Raw genomic sequence first — 24,611 nt, forward strand, 5'->3', positions numbered from 1 at the left:
TTATGCAGCAAGAATACAACAAAAGAAATGCACTGTCAAAATTTTAGCTGCTAACTTGCACTGAAAGTTTCTTTTTTTTCAAAATTTTTGAAATTAGTCATTTTTGCTACATGAATAACTGCTTTCAACAGTGTTTTGTACTGTGTTTTCCTGCCAAGTGCATGATCAGTGATGACAAGAGAGTGCAGCACCACATAGTGCCACATAGCACAAATATCCAGAGTGATGTATGGATTTGAAGCATCTAAACCATAATAAAGTGCTGCTTGACACAGACACATTGGTTAAATTATTAGGCATGATGTTGCAAAGTGATATGAAATGGAGTGAGTACATCAAGTTGGCAGTTGGAAAGGTAAATGTTTGACTTCATTTTATGGAGAACTGTAGCTCATTTACAAAGGAGACAGCATAGACAACACTGATGTGACCCATTCTCGTGTACTGCTCAAATGTTTAGGATCCACATCAGGTTGGATTAAAGATTAAAAGAAGGCATCAAAGCAATTCAGAGACATGCTGCTAGATTCATTACTGGTAGGTCCAACCAGGACACAAGTATCGATGTTCCATCAACCAATGACATGCATCTGCCATGTTGTGCATTTGCAGCATGCTACAGCTTCAGTAAGGGTGTACATTGCTCCAGCCACCTGGAGAGCTACAAATTTGCAATTTTCAACATTTTTCAAAAACTACTTCCAGTGCATCTTAGGAGCTAAAATATTGATAGTGTCTTTCTTCAGGGGTATTCTTCCTGTATAAATAAATTCAAGGCACGTTTTGACATGTTGGACCATTCTCTTGTGAGGATGGCCTCAGAGCCTTAGTGACAGAACACTGATGCTGATGTGAGGCACAACTTGTGGACAACTACACCCTCCATGCTTGATAGGCTCAGGCAGAGCCACCTCCACATTACTGATGAGATCCCCCATCAGACATATTGAGTCATTGAATGTGTATCAGAAAGAGCCTGCAGAAGAGGGAGTGTTCATTGCAGTTGACAAAAATACTGTCTCTATTTAGATTGTAGTCCAGTGCAACAGTGAAGGTATGTGGTCACATATAACAGGTGTAGGTGAAACAAAGTTAATTGCTGGATGTTTTTTACTGGCCACCCAATTCCGCTGTGACAGTTCTAGATTCATTAAGAGAAAGTCTACAGTCAGCAGTGTGTAAATACCCAGATCATGCAATACTAGTTGGAGGCAACTTTAACATACCAAGTATAGATTGGGATGTCTATGCATTCATTGCAGGGGGGCAGAGACAGACAGCCATACAAAAAACTTTTGAACACATTTTCTGAAACCTGTCATGAGCAACTACCTTGGCAGCCCACATTCAATGGAAATATCTTAGACCTTGTGGCCAAAAATAGGCCAGATCTTATTGACAATTTCAGTATAGAAATGGGGATTAGAGATCATGATGTCATTATAGCAAGTATAGTTACAAAAGTTAATAGATCAGTGAAGAAGACTAGGAGAGTGTTTTGGCCCAGGTAGAGCAGATAAGCAGTTGTTAGCATCTCACTCAGAGAGTGAACTGATGTCACTTAATTCTAATAAGATTGATGGTCAAAGTTGAAGCACACTGTAAATTGTGATCTGGAGAGTTATCTGCCAAGTAAGTGGACAAAGAATGGAAAAGGCATGCCATAGTTTAATATCAAAATTCAGAAAATGCTGGGGAAGCAGAGGCTGTTGCACTCTCTGTTCAAAATAGAATGCACAAATGACAACAAGCAATAGTTAGTACAAATTTGTGCACCTGTGAAAATATCTATGCATGAAGCATACAACAACTAGCACTGTCATACATTAATAAAATATCTAACAGATAACCCAAGAAAATTCTGGTCCCACATAAAATAAATAAACATGTCTAATGCTTTCATTCAGTCCCTTGTTGACCAGTCTGGTGTGGCAGTTGAAGATAGTAAATCGAATGCTGAAGTTTTGAATTTCACATTCAAGAAATCATTTGCATAGGAGAATCATACAATGATACCATCATTTGACCATTGGACAGACTCCCATATGGATGAAAAGTTGGTTTTACGAAGAGTACTCTATGGCATTGGCCTCTTACCTAGCTTCCATTTATCATGAATCTTTCATCCAGCACAAAGTCCCAAGGGACTGGAAAAAAAGCACTGGTGACTCCTGTATATATGAAGGGCAAAAGAATAGACCCACAAAGTTGCAGGCCAATGTCCTTAACTTCAGTTTGCAGCAAATCCTCAAAAATATTCTCAGATTGAATATAATAAACTTTCTTGAGACTGAGAAGCTTATGTCTTTGATGAAACATGGTTTTAGAAAGCATCACTCATGCATAACTCAACTTGCCCTTTTCTCACTGCAAATTATGGATGAATGGCAGACAGACAGATTCAATATTTATAGATTTCTGAAAGTATTTGACATGGTACCCCACTGCAGGCTGTTAAGAAAGGTATGAGCTTATGGAATAAGTTCACAGATACTAGAGGGCTTGAAGACTTCTTAAGTAACAGAAACAGTATATTGTCCTAAACATCGAGCATTCATCAGAGACTAGGATATTGTCAGGATAGCCATAGAGAAGTGTGACAGAACTGCTGTTGGTCTCTATATACAAAACTGATTTGGGAGACAGTGTGGGCAGCAGTCTGCAGTTGTTTGTTGATGATGCTGTGGTTGATGGTGATGTGTTGAAGTTGAGTGACTGTAGGGAGATACAATATGACTTAGACAAAATTTCTATTTGGTGTGATGAATGGCAGCTAGCTCCCAACATGGGAAAATGTAAGTTAATGTGGGTGAGTAGGAAAACCAAACAAGTAATGTTCAGATACAGCATTAGTTGTGTACTGCTTGACACAGTCACTTCACTTAAATATGTGAGCATAACATTGCAAAGTGATACGAAATGGAATGAGCATGTGAGGACTGTGGTAGGGAAGGCAAATGATCGACTTTGATTTATTGGAAGAATTTCGGGAATGTGGGGTTCATCTGTAAAGACATATTTCTGAGTACTGCTTGAGTGTTTGGGATCCATATCAGGTTGAATTGAAGGAGGACATCGAAGCAATTCAGAGATGGGCTGCTAGATATGTCACTGGTAGGTTTGAACAACATGTGTTATGGAGGTGCTTCAGGAATTCAAATGGTAATCTATGGAGGGGAGGCAACTTTCTTTTCATGCAACACTATTGAAAAAATTTAGAGAGCCATCATCTGAAGCTGACTGATAAATGATTCTACTGCCACCAATGTACTTTGTACATGAGGACCATGAAGATAAGATACAAGAAATTAAGGCTCATATGGAGATGTATAGATAGTCATTTTTCCCTCACTCTATTTGCGAGTACAACAGGAAAGGAAATGACTAGTAGTGGTACAGGCTCTCCATCATGAACTGTATCATAGCTTGTAGTGTATCTATGCAGATGTAGATGTAGATGTAGATGTAGATGTAGATGTAGATGTACATGTAGATGTAGATGCATATTGGCTTTCTTTCCATACCTGGATATTATTTCCCTAAGGAGCTGTATAAAGTCCCTAATATTGGTACTCTCGATAACTAGTAAATACCTCCCCTTGTGTGCCTGCTTGGAACCTGCTGAAGGGGCAGCCACCTGTCCACTCACAGGATGAATGGGCAAGGCCAGATAGCCAGCCACCACATTGATTTTCCATCTCAAGCAATGCGTTACAACCTACAATTCTGTGCACGGTGAGTGCAGATTCCCCATTATGTATACACTGCAAGGTGCCTCAGGAGCAGAGCCCATGGGCAAAACAGCTGAGGTGCCCATGTGGTTCACCATATGCTCTTCCACCACTACACCCCAAGGCAGCAGCCTGCAGATGGCTGACTGTGACCATAAGTGCCTTCAGCTGCTCATGAACTGCATCCAGCTCCCCATCATCTGCATACAACATGCTCACACTCCATCCAGCCCACTAATTTAAGAATTAAACTATGAAACAAATGAAAAAAGCTAAATGTGTGACTTGCTAGTCTCCTGGTGCTTCAAAAATGAAGCCTGATGGCTGACTGTGGGCAACATTCACCCACTCACCTGGGCTTCCATGGAACTTGCGGTAATAATTAACAGCACAATGACAGCTGGGGGCTATGTGAATACTACTGCAGATATCCTGGTGGCTTATTGCTTGATCTCCCCCCCCCCCCCCCCCCCCTCCAATTGATGATGGCATCTTCCAGCAGGATGACTGTCTATGTTACAAGCCCAGAATCATATTACAATGGTTTGAGGAGCATGGTAGTGCTCATGAATTGTCTTGGCCACCAAATGCTCTAGATCTGAACCTGATGTAGAACATCTGGGACACTACCAAGTGCCAGTTTTGTGCCAACAAATGTCCTCTCTGTAATTTATGGGAATTAAATGACCTGTGTATAGACATCTGGTTTCACATACCTTCAAAACCTAGGATCATAGCAAGTTGGTCCTTAGGAAAGTGTAACAGAAATGCTTGAGGAAGGTAAATGGGACTTGTTGCAAGGAAGATGATATAGTTCTCATGAAACACAGTTGCATAAATTTAAAGAACATTATTTTGAAGAAGATTGTGTGACCATTTTGCAGCCATCATTGTATATCTCTTGCAGGCATCATGAGAATAAAATGAGAAATTTTAGGACATGTACAGATGCATACAAACATTAATTTTGCCCTCTCTATGGACTGAATGCAAGTGTAATTGCAACAAAGTAGATAACATTGTTGTGAAGTACCCTCAGGTGAGTTGTTGTATATATATGTAGATATGTAGATGTTTCTACTACCTGTGCTTTCTTTAAGCTGTGTGATGGACAGTAATTACCACATCCAAAATCTACAGCAAAGACAGAGAAAATGGGAATTATTTCCTCTACAGAAGTAATCAACACCAAAAATATATTAGGAAAAAAAAATTACTGGCTCACTTCCTCACTTCAAGTTTATTACATCAATTGGAACCATGAGAACCTGTAATGTCAACATTTCAGCTTCAAGAATCAGCCCCCACATGTGAAGAACTGGAACCAACTATGAGAAAAGAAGATAAGTAAAGGGCTCATTGTAAATCTTACTCCTCTCGGAGCTTATTAAAAGAGTTAACTATAAAGACTGTGACATTCAACAAATTATGTGAGGGAGAGGTAGATTACAAACAGTAGCTGAGGAGAGAACCTGGAATTACTTCTCACAACAGAAGATCATCAGATTATCAATAACAATGAGAAAAGTGACACTGAATGCACTGCTTAGGAAACAAGATGTTGAACAAAGAAACAGTAAATGCCCTAGAAATAATATCTTTCCAGAGACACAAAGAGCATATAATGATTCAGACTGCCAAAATCCAAAAGCAGGGTTATCTACAACTCTTAGCACTGAATACAGATTTGTTATGAACACCAGTGTACAGATGGAAGAAAAATGTACTCCTGGACAGAGAGTAGTGTTATTTACACAAACATCAAATATTCAAGAATACGTAAACATTAAAAGCATTAGAAATTTTGTTAACCTCCTAGAAATGATAAATACAAAATAAGAAATAATTGATGGTGCCAGAAGCACTAATTGCTATGCCACATTACATGCAGCACAACTTACGGTTACTTTCTAATATTTTGATGACATGAGCATAGTAATGCGAAGGGCCCAAACTCAAACCACCCTAAACACAGACACATTGTAGCTGAATGCACCTCTAACTCATTTACAGCAAATAGTTTAAGCCTTAGTCTCACAAAGAGTCATGTTACGCAGTTTAAAATACCTGTACCAGAAATAGAAAGTAACATCATGTCATAAATAAAAAACTCCATCTTAAATTTTAGATTTCCAGCTATATGGTAAGGTAAATTGTCTTAAAAATATATATATACTAATCAAGAAGCCTAATTTGGAATATTTTGCTTTTAAAAGTACCTCTGACTGTGCTGACCTGAAGACTTGGATTACTATGTATACATTCACCCCTGTTTTCCAAGACATCACTGTACAAAAATGTTTGTCAACAAAATGTAGCATATATTATTAATGTCTCCTTATGCAAATTATCTAGAATCAAAGTGTAAAATTCATGTTAACAATTTAAAGAGTAAATAATACACTTATCATAAATATATGTAAATCCCTGATAATTATCAGTGAAGTTATGTAAATATTAAACTAACATTCCTGAAGATTTAATACCATGCTGTTGAACAAAAGACAGTGGAAGAATCACAGGGTACCGGATTGATATAATCAGAGACTGAACTGGAATTTTTTGTGATCTTTCTAAGGCATTCGATTGTGTGAACCATGAGATTTTTCTGAGAAAGGCAGAATTTTATGGGTTAACTGGAGAAGCAGGGATGTGGCTTGCCTCCTATTTGAAGGACCGGAAACAGAAAGTCACGGTAAACGACACTAATCGGGACCCAGTGTCCTCTTCTTGGAGCACAATAAACTGTGGAGTCCCACAGGGCTCTATTCTGAGTCCTCTACTTTACCTTATTTTCATAAATGACCTTCCAATGTGTACAAGGGCTAAGATAAAATTTACTTTGTTTGCTGATGACACGATGATTCTGGTAGGCAATTCAACAAATACTGATCTTGAAATCACTGTAAATGAAATTTTTCAAGAGACCTTTAACTGGTTTACCTCTAATGGATTATCACTAAATTTAGGAAACACCCAATTGATCCAATTCCATACAAGCCAAAATATCGAAGGGGAGATTAATGTTAAATATAATGATGGGGATTTAGCAAGAGTGGAGTAAACAAAGTTCCTGGGTCTACTTATTAATAGCAACCTAAATTGGTCCTTACACATACCTTACCTATATGAAAAATTAAGCTCAGCATTTTACGCTATTCATGCGATTGCTTCCTTCAGTGACTTAAATACTTTGAAAGGTGCCTATTTTGGTTATTTTCATTCCCTGATGGCCTATGGAATTATATTCTGGGGAAACCAGCCAAAGGCAAACAAAATCCTCATAGCCCAGAAAAGAGTCATTAGGATTCTGTGTGGTGTCAATTACAGACATTCCTGCAGGAAACTCTTCCAAGAACTGAGAATACTCACAACAGTATCTCAGTACATTTTCTCTCTCATGTGTTTCTTGAGTAAAAACCATTCCCTTTTTGCAATGAACAGCATGTATCATAACTATGACACTAGGGTAAAAAATGATCTACATCTTGAGCAAAAGAATCTAAGTTTGGTGCAAAGAGAAGCACACTACTCTTGCGTAAAAATATTTAATGCTCTCCCTCAGGCAATAAAAATGTCAGTTACTGATCCACCTACTTTTAAAGATCAGCTTAAACAGTATCTTCTAAGTAAAACCATTTACTCACTGGATGAATTTATGTATGAGAATATGTGAATTGATTTTGAATTGTAAGCGTGTTCAATGTAATTTGTAACTTTTTACAAAAAACAATTCTTGTAAACATTTTTTCTATGTAATATATTATTCATTGTACAACCTATTATTACATACAAATGTCTCAAATCTATGTAAATGACACGTTCTATTCCCAAGCTATTTATCACTAATGGGTCTACAGAACACGAATGAAATAAATAAATAAATAAAATAAATATGAAGAAAAATTATATGACAGTAATTGATTGAAGAGAAGTTTGTGCAGCAAACTGATGTCCAGAACAGTTGGTAAGACTGATAGTAGAGCACTGTATTAAAGTTTATGTGCACTTGAAGCAGAGGAAGAGTATGAGGGAAACAACTGTTTGTACCTTTTTGTGCATGCAGTTTCTACCGTAAGCTTAAGAGTCACATTCCAGTGAAAGTGATATGTTCCTCCCTGAAAGCTGTTAGAATTTTGTTAAGAAATCTTTACAAGGTGATATAGGTCATACTTTGAATCTTTTCTATATCAGCTGTTTCAATATTTCTGTGGCACAGTATTTCAAGTCAGGAAACCTATTACCATTCTACGTCTATATCTGTATATACACCCAACAAATCATCCCTCAGTATTTGGCAGTCTATCCCCTGTACTATAGTAGCTTTCCCCGTTTTTGTTCTTGGAATTTTGCAAGTAAGTCTCTTCATAATGCATAAGATCTCTCTTGTAGCATCTTCCATTAAAGTGGGATGGGCATCTCTGTGAGTCTCTTCAACTTTGTAAATGAACATTTGATAAAATGTGCTGTTCTTCTTCAGATACCCTCTATTAGTCATTCATGGCAAGAGCTTTGGAGTGGTGATGAAAACTCAGTAATGAGTTGAATGAGGGATTTGTAAGTTGCCTCCTTTCTAACCCAATTACACTTCTTCTCAATTCTTGCTGTGAATCTCAGTGTAGCATTTGTTTTACTTACAACTAGTTTTATGTGATTATTCCATTTCACACTACTTGAAACACATACTCCAAGATATTTAAAGATTTAGACTGTTTATAATGGGTCCACCAGCCATGTAATTAAATAATAATTGATCCTTCTGGCCATTTATGTATACTACATACCATTTGTTTCTTTTGAGGGTAAACTCATGTCTCCAAGTCTGATCCTCTCCAGATCATCCTGTGTTTTTCTACAATTTCCTCAGACTATGATTTCTATGCAAAAGCACCCTCTGTGACCAGTCTTATGTAGCTTCTGATTTTACCACAATATTATTTATATATGGGGTGAATCAGATGCCTACTGACAAACTTTAAGAGGCTGTTCAGGTATACCTTCCGGCTATTTTATATAAACGACGCATAGCCCCTGGTGGCTCATTACAAAGTTATATTGTAATTGTGATTTATTCAGTTTGTCACCACAATCACCCTCATTTCTATGAAAATACCTTCACAACAGTGAAAAAGGCTGTAACACAAAATAACCAAAATGTACAACACACAACACATAGTAATGCAACAACCCTCAGACAAAACACGTACACTTTTATTACAGTGTGTTCAGTCTGTTTTTTCAGTGTACAGCACAACATGTAAGAAATGCAGAACTGTTTCCTTACAGGTATTGTTCAAACTTTGAGCACCATACCCGTGGCAGAGTGTACAGTGATGCACCATCGACAGTCTTACAAGCTCACTAATTCCAGTAGTTTCACGTACTTTTTCCACAGCTGTGATGATTCCAGTACTCAGGTCCATGTGAGTATCAATCAGAGTCTCAAAAACTAGAGGCTCTTCACATGCCCCCAGAAGAAGAAGTCCACTTGTGTCATGTCTGGTGAGTGGGCTGGCTATGGAACAGGACCATCATGGCCAATCCATTGCTAACCAAATAAAATTCAATTACTCTGCAATAAAGAACGGGAGACCATCATTCCCTTATACCCAAATACTCAGAAAGTATCACTGAAGAACCTCTGAAAGTTCATCAGTTGAATTCTGATTTATGCTGGATCTTGGAAGCAGTAATGGTCCTATCATGTCTTAGATTACACCCAATGCTGCTTTCTGTCTGCCACATTCTCCCCATTAAGAATGACATCCTGAGCTCTAATCACAAGGAAGTCTGCAATCCAATGAAAAAGTTTGTCCAATATTCAATAAACTCATACTTCATTCATTATTGACAATATAAGACTGTATTAAGTGCCTTATGTAAGTCAGTGCACACAACATTAACCTGTGCCCCATGATATATTGCTTTCTGGATGTCATGGGTAAGTAGAGAGAGCTGAGTTTCACGAGATCGGTTTTTCGAGAATCCATGTTGATTCAGACTTAGAAGACTTTGCCAAAAATGCCATAGTATGTGAGTATAAGATGCATTCCATATTTCTATAGCACACATGAGTCTGTAGACCAACAGTTAAGCTCATCTATCTGATTACTTTCCTTGATAGTATGAATAACCAGCACCTTTTCCAGTCATTGCTCCAGCAACCTATGATAAACAGCTACAGGAAGAGAAGCAAATTCTGTTTTATAGTCTATAAAGAATTGTTTAGATGTCCTATCAGATCCAGTCACATCTAATTTGTTGAGTGATTTTAGTTAATATTCTATTCTTTTATCACTGATCCTGATATCAGTAACTGTGGCACTCGTACAGTCATTACCAACAGAAGCATTTAGTAAATAATACATGTATGAGCTGTCCACTCTAGAACCTCTTATAGACATCTCTTTAAATAGTTGGGCAGACTGATAGCAGCTGCTTGGTTCATTTACTCCCTTATGGAGGTTGTGGGCAACAATCAATCATGGTTTGAAAACTACAGTAACATTCATACGTATAATACTAGAATTAGAAACGATTTACACTAACCATCATCCAGCCTTACTGTGGTGCAGAAAGTAGTGAGTTAGTTGGGTAGAAACTCCCATCTATGCAGCAGCACATCAAAGCACAGTGTTTTGTTTGTGAGTTGTAGTGAGCTTCTAATAACTAGAAGAAACTTATTTTTCTATATTGTATGCATTTTAGTCTAAATTCTTACATTTCTTGCATGTCTGTGTATATCTAATAAGCACAGTTCAGTGTTTTAACAACTGTGTAGTGTATATTTCTACTGTTTCTACCACAACAGGTGTTTGTTTCTGAGTAAATAGCCAGTTATGGTGTAAAACTCATTAGTTTGATAGCTGCTCTCATCTCTGCAGCAGCAGTTCCAAACTTCAGTATCTGTCTAGTCTATAGATCTGCCATCTTCAGTATGGATAGAGACTAGATTGCTGTGTTTAGCTGTGAACTGAGTTGATGACAGTATGCTCACAGCTCCAGGTAGTGCTTGCTGACTTCAGTCATGCAGCTTGAGGCTATTGCCAGTGGACGTTATTGTGGGGGGTCACACATGGGGATGCAGGGTACATCCACCACATCCTTCATAATTCACTACTGTTACCACCAAGGTTACTGCCTGTATTGAGGATGAACCTTCATCTGTGGGTGAGTAGGAGTTTGTTTCAAACTGTAGCAGCCAGCAAAAGGCCTCCCCAGTTTGCCTGAAAAGCAGGTTTCAGGTGCTATCTGCAGCTGACAAAGATCCTGATTCAGTTGCTTGCCCTGCTCAAGAGGAAGCCTCTCAGTTCACAATATCTGGGCATTCACAGAGAGTGGGATTACTGGTAGTTGGGAGTTTCATTGTTAGGTATATAACATGGTCCCTTAGCGATAAGGCTGCCAAAGAGGCAAAGAAATCCAGTGAGCACTATGTGTGCGTACTGGGAGGAGTCATTCCAGATGTGGATAAAGAGCACAGGGTGCAGTAAACTGCAGGTGATGGCCCATGTCAGTACTAATGATGTGTGTTGCTTTGTATCAGAAGAGATTTGTCTCATTTTTGGCAGCTAGCTAAAGTGGTAAAAACTGCCAGTATTGCTTGCAAGATATAGGCATTGACAACAGGATCAATTGTGGACCTATGGTACAGAGCTGAATGGAGGATCTGAATCAGAGGCTCAGACAGTTCTGTACTGTGTACGTTACAAATTTCCCAACTTGTGCCATTGAGTGGTGGGGTTTTGGGTTCCACATCATAGGTCAGGGGTCTACTACATACAGGAGATATCTACACAAGTAGTAGGGGCTGTGCAGAATGAACTGGGCAGTATTTAGGTTAGAGGGCCTTAGCAAAGTGCATAAATGACTTCAGTGTCAAAGTGTGCAGGAGAAACACAGGATGCTGATAAACATAGCTACAATCAGTAGTGTAACTGTAGACTGTTGCAGTTGTGTTGGGAAAGAACCAGAGCTGGAAGCACTAACAGCTCAGATTGTTATAGGTACCAAGAGCTGATGAAGCCAGAGATAAGTTCATCCAAAATTTTTACAGAGGACCTATTGGTGTTCAGAATGGTTAGATTAAATGCAGTTCATGGTGGTGTGTTTGGTGCTGTTAGAAATAGTCTATCTTTTACTGAAATTGAAGCAGATACTTCCTGAGAGTTAGTATGGGTAGAGTTTATAAATTAATAATTGGTTCCCCTTGCCAGAAACCCCCTCCACCCCTCACGTCCCTCCCCCTTCCCCTCCTACTCAATGATTAAGCTGCTGATCAGTTCAAAGGAAAGTTGAGTATCATATCAAATAGACATCCCACTCATACAATTATAGTTGGTGGTGACTTCATTTTACCCTTGATATGTTGCCAAAAATACATGTTCAAACCTAGTGATGGGTAAAAACATTGTCAGGCATTGTACTAAATACTTTCTGCAAAAATTATTTCAAGCAATCAGTTCAAGAGCCCACTCAGAGTGTAAATGGTTGCAAAAACATACTTAACCTCTTAACAACAAACAATCCCCAGTAAATAGGTAGCATCATGATGCCTATAGGAATTAGTAATCACAAGTTCACTGTAGCAAGACTGGCCACTGCAACATGAAAATTTACCAGAAAGTAGCTGCAAAATATACATATTTACTAAAGCAAATAAAAATTCACTTGACAGATTCCTAAAGAACAGTGTCCACTCCTTCCCCACCAACTATGTAAGAGCAGACCAAATGTGGCTTAAATTCAAAGAAACAGTATCAGTGGCAACTGAGACATTTACACTGAATAGATTACTACAAGACAGTACTGATGCCACATAGCAGGCAAAACAGGTCTGAAAATTGTTGCAGAAGCAAAGAAAATGCATGACAAATTTAAAAGAATACAAAATCTCCAAGGATGGTGATGTTTTACTGATGCTTTAAACTTAGCATGGCCTTCAGTGCAAGATGCTTTTAATAGCTTCCGCAATACAAAGAGAATCAGGTCATATGAAAAGTGCACCAGCAGCAACACCCAATCAATATCTTCACTCTGCTGTATAAATACTAATGTTACCAATAACAGTGCCACTGAAGTGGAGTTACTAAATATGGTTTCCCAAAACTCCTTCACCAAAGAAGATGAAGTAAACCTACAGAATTCAAATCCAGAACTGGTGTCAGCATGAGTAAGTTTGAAGTAAATATCCTCCGTATAGCAAAGCAGTCTAAATCACCTAATAAAAGCAAGTCCTCCAGTTCAGGTAGTATATCAGTTAGTTTCCTTCCAGTGTATAGTGATATATTAGCTCTATACATGACAATCAAACACTAATGCTACAGATGATTGCATATCTATATCTAAAGTTTGGAAAGTTGCACAGGTCACAAAAATACTTGTACTCAAGAAAGTATATTTAGATTATTTTTGTGTCTTGAAGAACATCATGTTATTTAATGACAGCAGATGCTAAATTATCCTGACATTGTCATCTTAAGTCTCACTTGCAGAGACCAAAAATCTGATGCTACACAGTATAGTAGTGTTGCAGCAGCTTGGAAGTGTAAATTCATATGCAGATAACTGTTTTGTTTGTGAAAGTTGTGTAATGTTGATCGGAATTAGCTACAGTCACATGAGCTCCATGAATTCTGATAAACACACTTCTAACTTCACACTATAGATGTAATAAATGTACACCTACCAAACTGAATGACACTGAACCACAAATATATATTACCTGACTCTACTACCTGAAGCTAAGTTTTTAGCCTTAAACATTGTGAACCTGTACAGCACTATGCCTGTAGATGAAACATTTGAGGTAATAAGAAAGTGCCTATTGAAAAACAAGACTATGAGCAGACCAGAAATAATAAATCTTATAGATGTACTTACTTTAGTACTCTCACACAATTACTTCTCTTTCAACAACAAAATTTACAAGCAAGATGTAGGGCCAACAATGGGAAGGCCTCTTAGTGGCCTAATAGTAAAAAAAGCTATCAAGGATATAGAGAATAAAATATTGACACTTAAAGATAGTGCTACAACCAAAGTTAAATTCTGTGACAGGTATGTGGATGACACCGTTATTATGTATGATGGCACAGATGATGATGTGACAAACATCTTAATAAATTCAGTAGCCTCCATAAAAATATTCAATTCATCCTTGAGCATAAAGAGAACACCACTATACCTTTTCTTGACATTAAACTACCAAAACGGAACCAAAATCTGTTTTTCAGTGTTTACTGGAAACCTACTGGTACACACACCACTATACAAAATTTCTCTACACATCTCACCTCCTGTAAAGCTGCAAATGCTATACAGAGCCCACAAATTTCTGGTTCAACATACAGCACTCCAGCAAGAAATAAAAACCGTAAAATGTATCACATTAAACAATAGATTTGATCCTTCACTCATTAATACAATGTCATGATGGATATAATATAAATTGAACAAACAAAATCAAACTACACTCACAACTGACTGTACCCCAACAGTTAAATATGTAAAAATGCCTTACCTTGATATAACATCTGACAAATTAGCAAAATTTACACAGATGTAAAAATCAGCTTCAGCACCACCAACAACCTAAGTAGGTAGCTCAAACACAATATAAAACCACCAGATACAGATCTTGATGCATTTCACATTTACAAAATTACCTCCAGCCAGTGTAACAAATATTATATAGGCCAAACACGCAAAAATTTCAGAACTCAGTTAAAAGATTACATAGAATCCTAAACATTGGATAAATGTAACAAATCAACAGTAGCAATACACATTGAAGACACAGGCCACCCTATGATAGCTGAAGACAACCTTGAAATTTTTCAAAAAATTAGAAAAAGTAAAAGAATGGGTATCATGGAAGAAATGGAAATTTTCATTCATAATACAAAATATGGAGATAACATTCTTATGAGATAACTAAACTCAAAAATGCAAAATTGTTCAGTAGTCTTCAGCCAATTCTAATGCAGCTGAATTAATTTGAGCCGGTATGAAAGAAATGATTACCAGACTGCCAGTATTGAGAATATTACTAAAATGCTATAGTCAATACTCACCCACATGCTGTAAGACCACCATATTGTATTAAATATATAGTGCAGAAAAATTTGCATAGTGAATTACGTCAAAAATCAGTGTCAAAATAAATAGTGCAATAGTTTTATGTTACACAATAGCTCTGCTAGAGTACCAAAGATGTAAATGAAGCTTTGGGATGCCAAAATGGCCAACCACTGCTCCCCTCCCCCCCCCCCCCCCCCCCACACACACCAAATACCACAGCAGCGAATAGTAAACAAAACGTTCTGTGTAAATTTGGTTTAAGATAATTTATTTTTAAGTAACAGTTTCCTATGTATATAAATGCCCAAAGGTGAACAGAGCATGCTCAAAACCCAATTCTGTATGCTAAATTAAACATACAACAAATAAAGCTGACTGGTACCAGAAAATACAGACAAATAAATATTAAGATTTTATCAGATTTGTTTGGTGTTATGGGTGTACCAACCTCTCCCAGAGTGTTGTTGTGTTTGAGTAATTCATCAACAGAGTTCATACATTGGAGTGTAGTATGCCAGCAACTGCACTGCAGGTAAGGATAGGTAAGTTTAACAGGCTGAGGATGTGCGGATGAGCTTCAAAGCTGCAGTACCAACAGGTAGGTTCACATTGCAACTAAGTACTGCACCCCAGTTTGGCTTCTACATCCTAAGACACACGATTTGTCCTAGGGTTTGGGCAGTTATTTTCTCTCAGTGTAAACTGATATATTTTGGTCTGATTAGTAACAAAAAGGCTAAATCAAATTAATTTCTAAGATGAGGAGAATTAACAAAGTTTCAGTTTCCTTGGCTTTACATAGCTGTTGATGGAACTTGCATGTGATACTTGAGGTAATTCCTTGTTGTAGTTCCTTGCTGGAAGTAATGATCATGTAAAGTTTGTGTTTATTGACTAGTATGAGTTGGAACAGGGGCTTTCACACTTGTGATTCTACTCATTAGTTGAGAAAAGACACTTTTGATTATGACAGTACTGTGCTGAAACAAGGAAAGTATGTAAGATGTGGGGTCTACAATGCAGACAGAATAAGGAAGCTGGTGAATCATTTCTGCTGAACAGTGAAGTAGTGTGACCATGATCTTCAGCATGAATTCTGGGCATCAGTTTATTCCACCATTTCTTACAGTTCGGTGGCAGCATGTGGTGCTTCCAAAGAAAATGTAGGAGAGTCCTAACAAAATGAGTGAATGAAGTCTGACTAGTTCTTAAAAGAGATGCAGCACCTTATAAAATTTGCATATCACTCTTCTAAACACCTTGTTCTATTAACAATCTTTAATGAGATGAAGACCTGGAGGCTATCACCTATGCTCAAAGTCACCACATTAAAATGATTAGCAATCCACTAAATATAACCCGAGTGCTTCATCCTCACCAGTTACAGATGCTTATTTATAAGGTAGCAGTTCTTTCTTGTAAGGGGTGCTTTTAGAAGAGTTTCACAAGACACCTTTTAAGGGCTTTTGGTGAACAGGAGATCAGACCCTTAATCTAAATGTTTTCATAGATCTGAATTTTGTCATGCCAGTGATGACAAATTTTGCAATAGACTTCAATGTAGAAAATTCTTACATTCTCCTATGAAGAGATAAAACCAGATTGTCCGAATTCAAGGCAGCAGTTGAATTTCCTTTGTCAGGCCCTTTGAGAGACAGGATAGGCCCTAAGTTTGGTTCACTATGCTCTTTGACTAGACTACAAAGAATACTACATATCTCTGTCAGATTTTTTGATAGGCCTGTAAGTGTGCTCTGAAACAACTGTTTTGACAAAAGAAACTCAGTTATGTTACACAACATATCTTTTGACTGTATAATAAAAAGTACACAGCAAATAACTCACACATCAGAAAAGTATGTAAAAAGTGGGACCTGCAATATGTTCCATAGTGTAGTTTAGCAGTGTATAATTTCTCATTTATTGTAACACACACCGCTAAACAGTTTTATAAATAAATATACTGGGAAAAAATCATTATGTCAGAATGTGGTACACATGGTACAACATGTAGTGTTCTGTGAAGCCAAACAATACTTCATGAAGTGCTGTGTTTATCCATTGTTGAGATTGTGAAAAGTCTGCAATGGAGAATTTGATTACCATCCCACAAACATGAGGATATTCCACATAATTCCACATAATCTGAAAAAGAAGATGATAATGCAGCAAGCCTAGTAACAACAAAAATGACTCACAAAAAAGGAAAACCATGCTCCATACTCAAGTGCCTTGAGTACCCTTTCTCATTACTTTCTAACATAAATTGAAACTTCTGTAAATTAAATTCACCTTTCCTTCAGTCATATATTTTTAAAAAATGTTTAATAAATGTGTCAGATGACCTTGTTGTATCATGTTCAGGCCCCTTTCAGTAGTTGGTGTCCCAGGGATGGAATGACCCCTCTTCCTCCCCCAGCCCAGTGTCACCTTTGTCAGACCAGCCTGTATTGACAACTACACTCCAGGCAAATTGTTCACATCTTGGTACTTGAAGCCATGCTATTCTTAATGCCCCTTGTCTGACCATCTATGTATTAAAGGAAACTGAGAGCCCAGTTCCTGATACAAGAAGAAAGGAAAAGAAATGTAGTTAATGCCAAAACTATGAAAAAAGTGAAATACTGATTTCCAAGTCATACAAGAAATAGGCGATGAACAGCTTAAAAAAACATCCAGGAACACACTGCCAAGAAAACTTGTAAAATATTGATTGAAAAATGTATGAATACATTGACATCAAGAAAAAAGTGAAAATAACTTGCTTTTTGTGTGAAGAAAACTATTAGAAAAACTTGAACCAGTGTTCATGACGCTAAATTTGGACATGAAACATTTGCAAGAGTTTCAGTGACAACTCTCACCTATGAATGGGTTTATTGCCTATGTTGATGAGCTGACCAATACTGTCCACCAGTTTCCATGAGAAGGCTATCATATTTTCTTCTTTTTTTTTTTTCTTTTGAGGTTTTGTTCACTTTTTGATTGCCTAAGCTTTCTAGCTTTCTGCTAACCAATAAATCTGAGTCCATTCATTTTCTCTTTTCTCTAGATATACCAAGGGAATGATTCCTAGAGCAGAATGCAATCAAACTTTCTAAAAGTCAAGGTCTATTGAACCTATGTAATTAGCTTAGTCCATTATCTATCTTCACTGGGAGTATTTTTCTGTTCACAGACCATTTAATAAACTTTTGTTGTCAACAGATGCAATTCAACTTTAGATTCACACTGAGCATGACAAAGATTTCATTGGACTCAAGTTTCACATTTAGTTTTAGTAACTTAGCTGTTATTTTAAATGTAGTTAACTCTATTCTAAAATGTTATAAAACTTTAAAGTGCAGATGTGTGCTAATAATTGATTCTACATTAAGGCACACTTTTCTTCAGTCTGTTGTCTATAATGAGCATGTGCACTCCCATCATATTTTTTACATGTTGGCAGTTCTTAAGATTCATTTCATGATAAACTCTGATGAAAATAACATGGAATCAATAAAATGAATGTTGCGTTTACTGAGAAGGAATTAAGAATTATTTGTTGTCTCTCAGTAATGAGTCCATAATTTCACTAGCCCTTTTCAGTAAATATCTTTAATATTCTGTGTTGCATATGTCATCACAAAGTTTCATATAATAGCTGATGAATGTGTTATTGCTGATAAAATAGCAACGGTAATTACAATGGAGTAATGATTTAACATTTTTTGATTATACTATACTGAATGTGATTGATCATTAATGTGAGTGATCATTAATATTTATAAAAAGTTATTCTTATTTCTATATAATAATTATCATCATTCACTAGAATTTAATTTGCAGCTGTCCATATTACCTTTATGTAGTATCGAATAAAGCCAGGTTTGCTTTCAAATGAACATGGAAGAGAACTTTCTGGAAGCTGGAATCTGAAGGGGAACTGGTGTACACCCCTTGGCAATATTGGGACATTTCCTTCTGGTTTATCTGAAGAAAAAAGAAGAGTGTTTGAAATGTTATTAGCGTAGTTGTACTGCTACTAAAATATTTTTGTTAATATTAGTTTGTCTGTTGCTGAGACTGTTGAGGCTTACACATACTTAATACTAGTTCAGAAGATCTTCAGAAGCTAAGCTTCACATATATCCATTATGCCTTTCATAGCTGCAAACTCCTATCTTACAGTAACTTGTAATATTTTTAGTGGTTTGTGGATAGTACCTTTGACTACTAATTCAAAGGTCTTGGGGCCTGTGTTTGATCATAGTCACTACTTTGTTTTGAATAAAACTCATCAGCTATGGTGGTGGAAGACTTCTGATTTCGGGAATCACATTTTTTCTGCCAACAGCCTTGTCCAAAAAGGGTGGCAGAGATGGTAGAGGTTTAGTGCATCATCTTGTCATTGGGGTGGGAAACTCTTCCTAAAAGAGGGAGAATCAGTGATGATCAACAGCATTAGGACGCCCTAAGCAATTGAGGAAACTGCTGGACTAAGCACACAGAAAGTGTATTCACAGTAAAAGTGACCTGTAATTGAGAAACACATGAAATATGTTGAGAAAGCATCATTATCATCTCCCCGTTGGCCAAGGACACTGCATTAGTCTGTCATTCAGCTATCTTGGAAACAGCTGCCAGTGAGGAGGTGAACATGAGGAAAATAATGAAAAGCCTTGGAAACTGCAATTTTCTATGAGTCATAGCATGGATTGTTACAAGTTTGAATGTGGTAGAGAAGCTAGAATGACTGAAAAGTGAAATGCAAACATGGAAACAAAGTGTAGTGGGAGTCACTGAAGGAAATGAAGACAGATGTATGATCTGTTCACAAAGAGACGAATGATGGCTCCCTAGTTCTAGCATGGCAGAGGTCGGTGGACATCGGTTGACTTCGGCAGTTCATGTTTTTTGTCCTGCAACTGCTAATGTCAGCAGTTTCATACAGAACTTTCTATATGTAGTCATTGTGAAATGATTGTTGTGTTGTGTTGTGCTGTGTTGTGTCACAAATTAATATCTCCTGATAAGTAAAAAGAGGTTCTTTGCACATAATGGGCAGCACCAGATAATCTTTTCACTCCTCAGAGAAGGGTATGGCTTAGCACTTTATCAATTGGAGCTGGAAAAATAATTAATAATGTCACTGAATGTTGCAAGCTGGAAAGCAAAAACAAAGAAGATCTCTACCCTTTCTCTGAGCCAATGAGATGAACAGTGATGTGCACAGAAGCAAGTTTCGGGTCTGTGAGGAGAATTCAAAGTTTTTGCAAATATAATTGTGGGAAATGAGCAGAAACTCCTGCCAAAATGACATAAATTTCATTTCAAATTTTTAAGTTCCATAGTGCTTTGAAACAGTCTTCCCCTATGTCTTAGTTACTTTAAAATAGTCATTTTGTTTGAGCATTGTTATTCATTGTTGGAACTCCTGGAACTGTTTCACTTACAAGGAGAAGTCTCCAGAGGTGGGATCAGCTTTTTTGTAAAATTGTTTTCTTCAGAAGTTCATGGACCTATTGAGGAATTTTTTTACATCGTAACTAAAAAGAATTATCAAGTGTAAAGCATGAACAAAGTCCCAGGATGAAAATATAATAAATAAAAATTACTTACACATAAAATCAAGTACTGATGATGACAAATTTCAGAGCAAAGAAGCACATGTCAAGTGATGTGGTATGAGTGACCATCAATAAAACCAAATAAAATCCATAAAAAGACATTCCCACTGGAGATGGGCTAAGTGTAAAAGTCTTCGTATTAAACTGCACATGGGATTAAAAGTCTGTGAATTGGGCTGTTTGTGGCTCATGGCATGTATGTTGCAAAAAATTTCCTCAATAGGTCCATGTATGTGTGAAGAAGTCAATCTTACAATTTTTAAGTGCCATAGTGCTTTGAAACAGTCTTCCCCTATGTCTTAGTTACTTTAAAATAGTCATGTTGTTGAAACCATATCAAGGGCTATTAATAAATCTTTATATTCGCAACTCATTGGCTGATTTTTTCAAATCATTCATTTATATTCACTGTTGCTGAACAGCAGCTATGTTCAAAATTTTAATGAACTTTTACTTATTGAATATATACAATATAGTAGGAAGAACACATGGTTAAATTTGTAGGTGATTTGGAAGTTGACAGGAGGAAAAATGTAGTGCACAGAGCTGACCCATCTAGTAGCAGCAATGGCTCTTATCTAGACTGAGTTGAACTGAGCTCGGATCACAGATATGGATTCTTCATGTCATGCTGCTTTAACTCTATTCCATAATTTATCAATAACACTGGCTGGTAAGTGATGGCATACCAATCTCTGTCCGACTCTTGACCAGATGTTTTAAGTGGATAAGAGAACATGCTAGGCAGGGGAACAGTTGAACACATCTGCATTGAGGTATGTGAGGACAGCACAGACCACAAGCAGTCTTGGGTTGTCTTTTTGAAAGTTAATGTCAAGGAGACCTAGTAGATAGGACATGACCACCAGCCTTAATATGTGAGCAGTGTAATGCCTACTGTTCAGATTAAAGGCTGTGCAAACCTTGTGTATGCGATAGTATTCCATATGACCTCATCAGTTGCTCAGTCTGTGTGAAGATAGCAAATGTAATATGACGATGTTGGTTCTCCTCAGAGCCTCCACACATTGATATATCAGTTGTTATACTTCACACAGAACTGGGACTCCTCTGAAAATATGGCATAGCGCCACTTCTGTGTCCACTGTTGTCACTGGTGCACCAATGTTCACTCATCTATTTCTGATGTTGTGCAAATGGAAGCAACAACAATGGTTACCATGCCGACAGTTTGTGGTGCTCCAAATGTTGTTATAGTGTCCATGTGGCCAGTTGTCTTGTTGCTAACAAGGCCATTTACTGAGTTAGGATACAGGGGGTGGACAAAAATACTTAAAAATCAAAAAAGGAACACATTAAAATGCCTAACATGGTGTAGGAAAACCAATGGCATTCAAAACAACTTCCTCTCATCTTGGAATGGATAAATACAGGTCCTATATTGTTTTCAGAGGAATATTAAATCATTCTCCCTGCACAATAGTGGCAAGTTCAGGTAACAAGGGTGGAGGTGGATAGCAATCACATGTCGTTCTCTCCAAAGTAGACAACAAAGCCTCAACAATATTGACAGCTGGTGACTACAGTGGCCAGACGAGGTGCTCACAAAACCAGCCCTGGACAATGCGGGTCATGTGAACAAGGACCCTGTCATTTTGGAACACAGCATCACCACTGTGGCAACAAAAATTGTCACATAATCCTTGGCAATAATGCAGCCCTGCAGAGTAACCATGGGACCCATGGAATACCACAATATAGTTGCCAAAATCACCACCAATCCCCTGCCATGTTTCACTTTTGGGATGTAAACTTGGCCAGAACTTGAATACAGTGTGAGACAAGACTCTTCTCTTCCAACCAAAAGATTTTCTTCCATTGCTTCATAGCCCTGGTTTTATGGCTTTGGCACCACATTTTCCTGTTATGGGCATTTGCATCCCTGATATGTTGTTTTGGAATTCCAGCTCGCCCCGCAATTCCCAGCTTATGGTGCTTCTTTTGTGTTCATTTCATGCTGAAGGGATTGCAAGTGTGACATTCAGTTCTGGAGTGGCTTTTGCCGCTGTTGTCCTCTTATTTTTTTGTCACAGTCCTCTTCGATGACTATCTGTCATGATAACTAAGCACATAATTTTGTCTGCATTGTGACTTAGCAGGCCTTTGATACGGAAGCACCCCCAATATGAGCACAAACAATTTGCCCATGTTTCAATTCACTTAGCTCTGACATACTGCACTCACAACTACTCAGAACACAGTTTTAACAACTGGCACTTGCATCATATTGAGGACGAGGCACAGGTACTGTTTGAAGCCAAAAGCAACAATGTAACCTTCAGACTTAGCTAGCTAACATCATATTCAAGCTTGCATTTCACATAGTGTTTCAAAATTTTTGTCCAATCCCTGTAAGTAATATGGTGGTATGAACCTGCACAGTCAACCAAACAATAATTCTGCCCTATCATGCACTAGTAGCATGGGGCCACTGAAGTCCTGCACAGCATTCATTGTGGCTGTCCTAAACCCATCAGTTCCATTTTTGCATGACTGGCAAGGGGCCTCAACCAACACATATTGGCAATATCAGAGAACAATAAACTGCAGCTTCAATAATCCTTGATCCTGCCACAGTCAAATCCCAATATGTGCTTAAAGATGACTGTTTCTTACATAAGGCATAACAATCCCCTCACAAAATAATAATGATCCATTGTTATTTCTAATGAGTGTGACAGTGAAGTCATCTGGTCACATATAACAGGTGTAGGTGACACCGTGTTGATTATTGGATGTTTTTACTGGCCACCCAATTTAGCTGGGACAGTTCTACAGTCATTCAATGAAACTCTACAGTTAATGGTGAGTAAATACTCAGATCATGCAATACTGGTTGGAGGCAACTTTAACCTGCCATGTACAGACTGGGATGTCTATGGATTCACTGTTGGGGGTACAGACAGACAGTCATGCAAAATAATTTTGAACACATTTTCTGAAAATTGTCTTGATCAGCTAGCTTGTCAGCCAACACACAATGGAAATATCATAGACTTTATAGTTACAAACAGGGTGGATGTTATTGACAATGTCAGTATACAAATGGGGATTAGCAATCATGATGTCATTATAGCTACTATGATTATAAAAGTTAATAAATCAGTCAAGAAGGCTAAGAGAGCCTTTCTGCTAGATAGAGTGGATAAGCAGTTATTAACATCTCACTTAGACAGTGAATTGGCATCACTTAGTTCCAGTAAGATGGGCGTAGAGGAATTATGGGCAAAGTTTAAGCAGATTGTAAATCATTGTCTGGAGAGTTATGTGCCTAGTAAGTGGATAAAGGATGGAAATGATCCACCATGGTTTAATAAAAAAATCTGGTGGATGCTGAGGAAGCAAAGGCTGTTGCTTTTTCAGTTGGCTAGGGAATGCATAAACGATGACAAGCAAAGGGTAGTAGAGATTCATGTGTCTATGTGTAATGTATATGGTGACTACCACCGTCACACCTTAGCAAAAGATATGGCAGAGAACCTGAGAAAATTTTGGCCGTAAGTAAAATCACTAAGCTTCCATTTATTCCCTTGTTGACCAGTCTGGTGTGGCAGTTGAAGATAGAAAAAAGAAAGCTAAAGTTTTAAATTTCGTGTTCAAGAAACCATTCACAGAGGAGAAATGTACAAACATATCATCATTTGAACATTGGGCAGACTCCTGTATGCATGACACAGTAATAAGCATACCTGGCACAAAGAAAGAAATTAAAGATTTGAAAGCAAATGAATCACCAGGTCTGGATGGAATCCCAGTTCGATTTTACAAAGAGTACTCTATGGCATTGCTCCCTTACATAGTTTGCATTTATCAGGAATCTCTCTCCCAGTGCCAAGTCCCAAGTGAGTGGAAAAAAGTGCAGGTGACTCCAGTATATAAGAAAGGTTAAAGAATGGACCTGCAAAATTACAGACCAATATCCCTGTGGACTAAGTTCACAGATATGTGAGTCGTTCAAAGACTTTTTAAATGATAGAACCCAGTATGTCGTCCTTGACAGCAAGCATTCGTCACAGACAAGTGTATCATCAGGATTCCTCTGGGGAAGTGTGATTGGACCACTGTTATTCTCTATATACATAAATGATTTTCCTGACAGGGTGGGCAGCAATCTGTGGTAGTTTGTTAATGATGCCATGGTGTACAGTGAGATGTCAAAGTTGAGTGA

The 24,611-nt window shown here is 37.7% G+C and overlaps 1 protein-coding gene across 2 annotated transcripts in view; it reads right to left on the minus strand.

Annotated features, from left to right (window-relative positions):
* The window catches only part of LOC126184944 (arrestin domain-containing protein 2-like), a 226,104-nt gene that overhangs the window by 93,368 nt on the left and 108,125 nt on the right, over positions 1 to 24,611 (minus strand). For both annotated transcript variants that reach the window (XM_049927617.1, XM_049927618.1), the window contains one exon: positions 18,655 to 18,785. In XM_049927617.1, the coding sequence (XP_049783574.1) occupies positions 18,655 to 18,785 (131 nt within the window). The remainder of the gene's footprint in view (positions 1 to 18,654; positions 18,786 to 24,611) is intronic.

Source organism: Schistocerca cancellata, chromosome 4 (genome assembly GCF_023864275.1).
Source record: "Schistocerca cancellata isolate TAMUIC-IGC-003103 chromosome 4, iqSchCanc2.1, whole genome shotgun sequence".
Classification (NCBI taxonomy): Eukaryota; Metazoa; Arthropoda; class Insecta; order Orthoptera; family Acrididae; genus Schistocerca; species Schistocerca cancellata.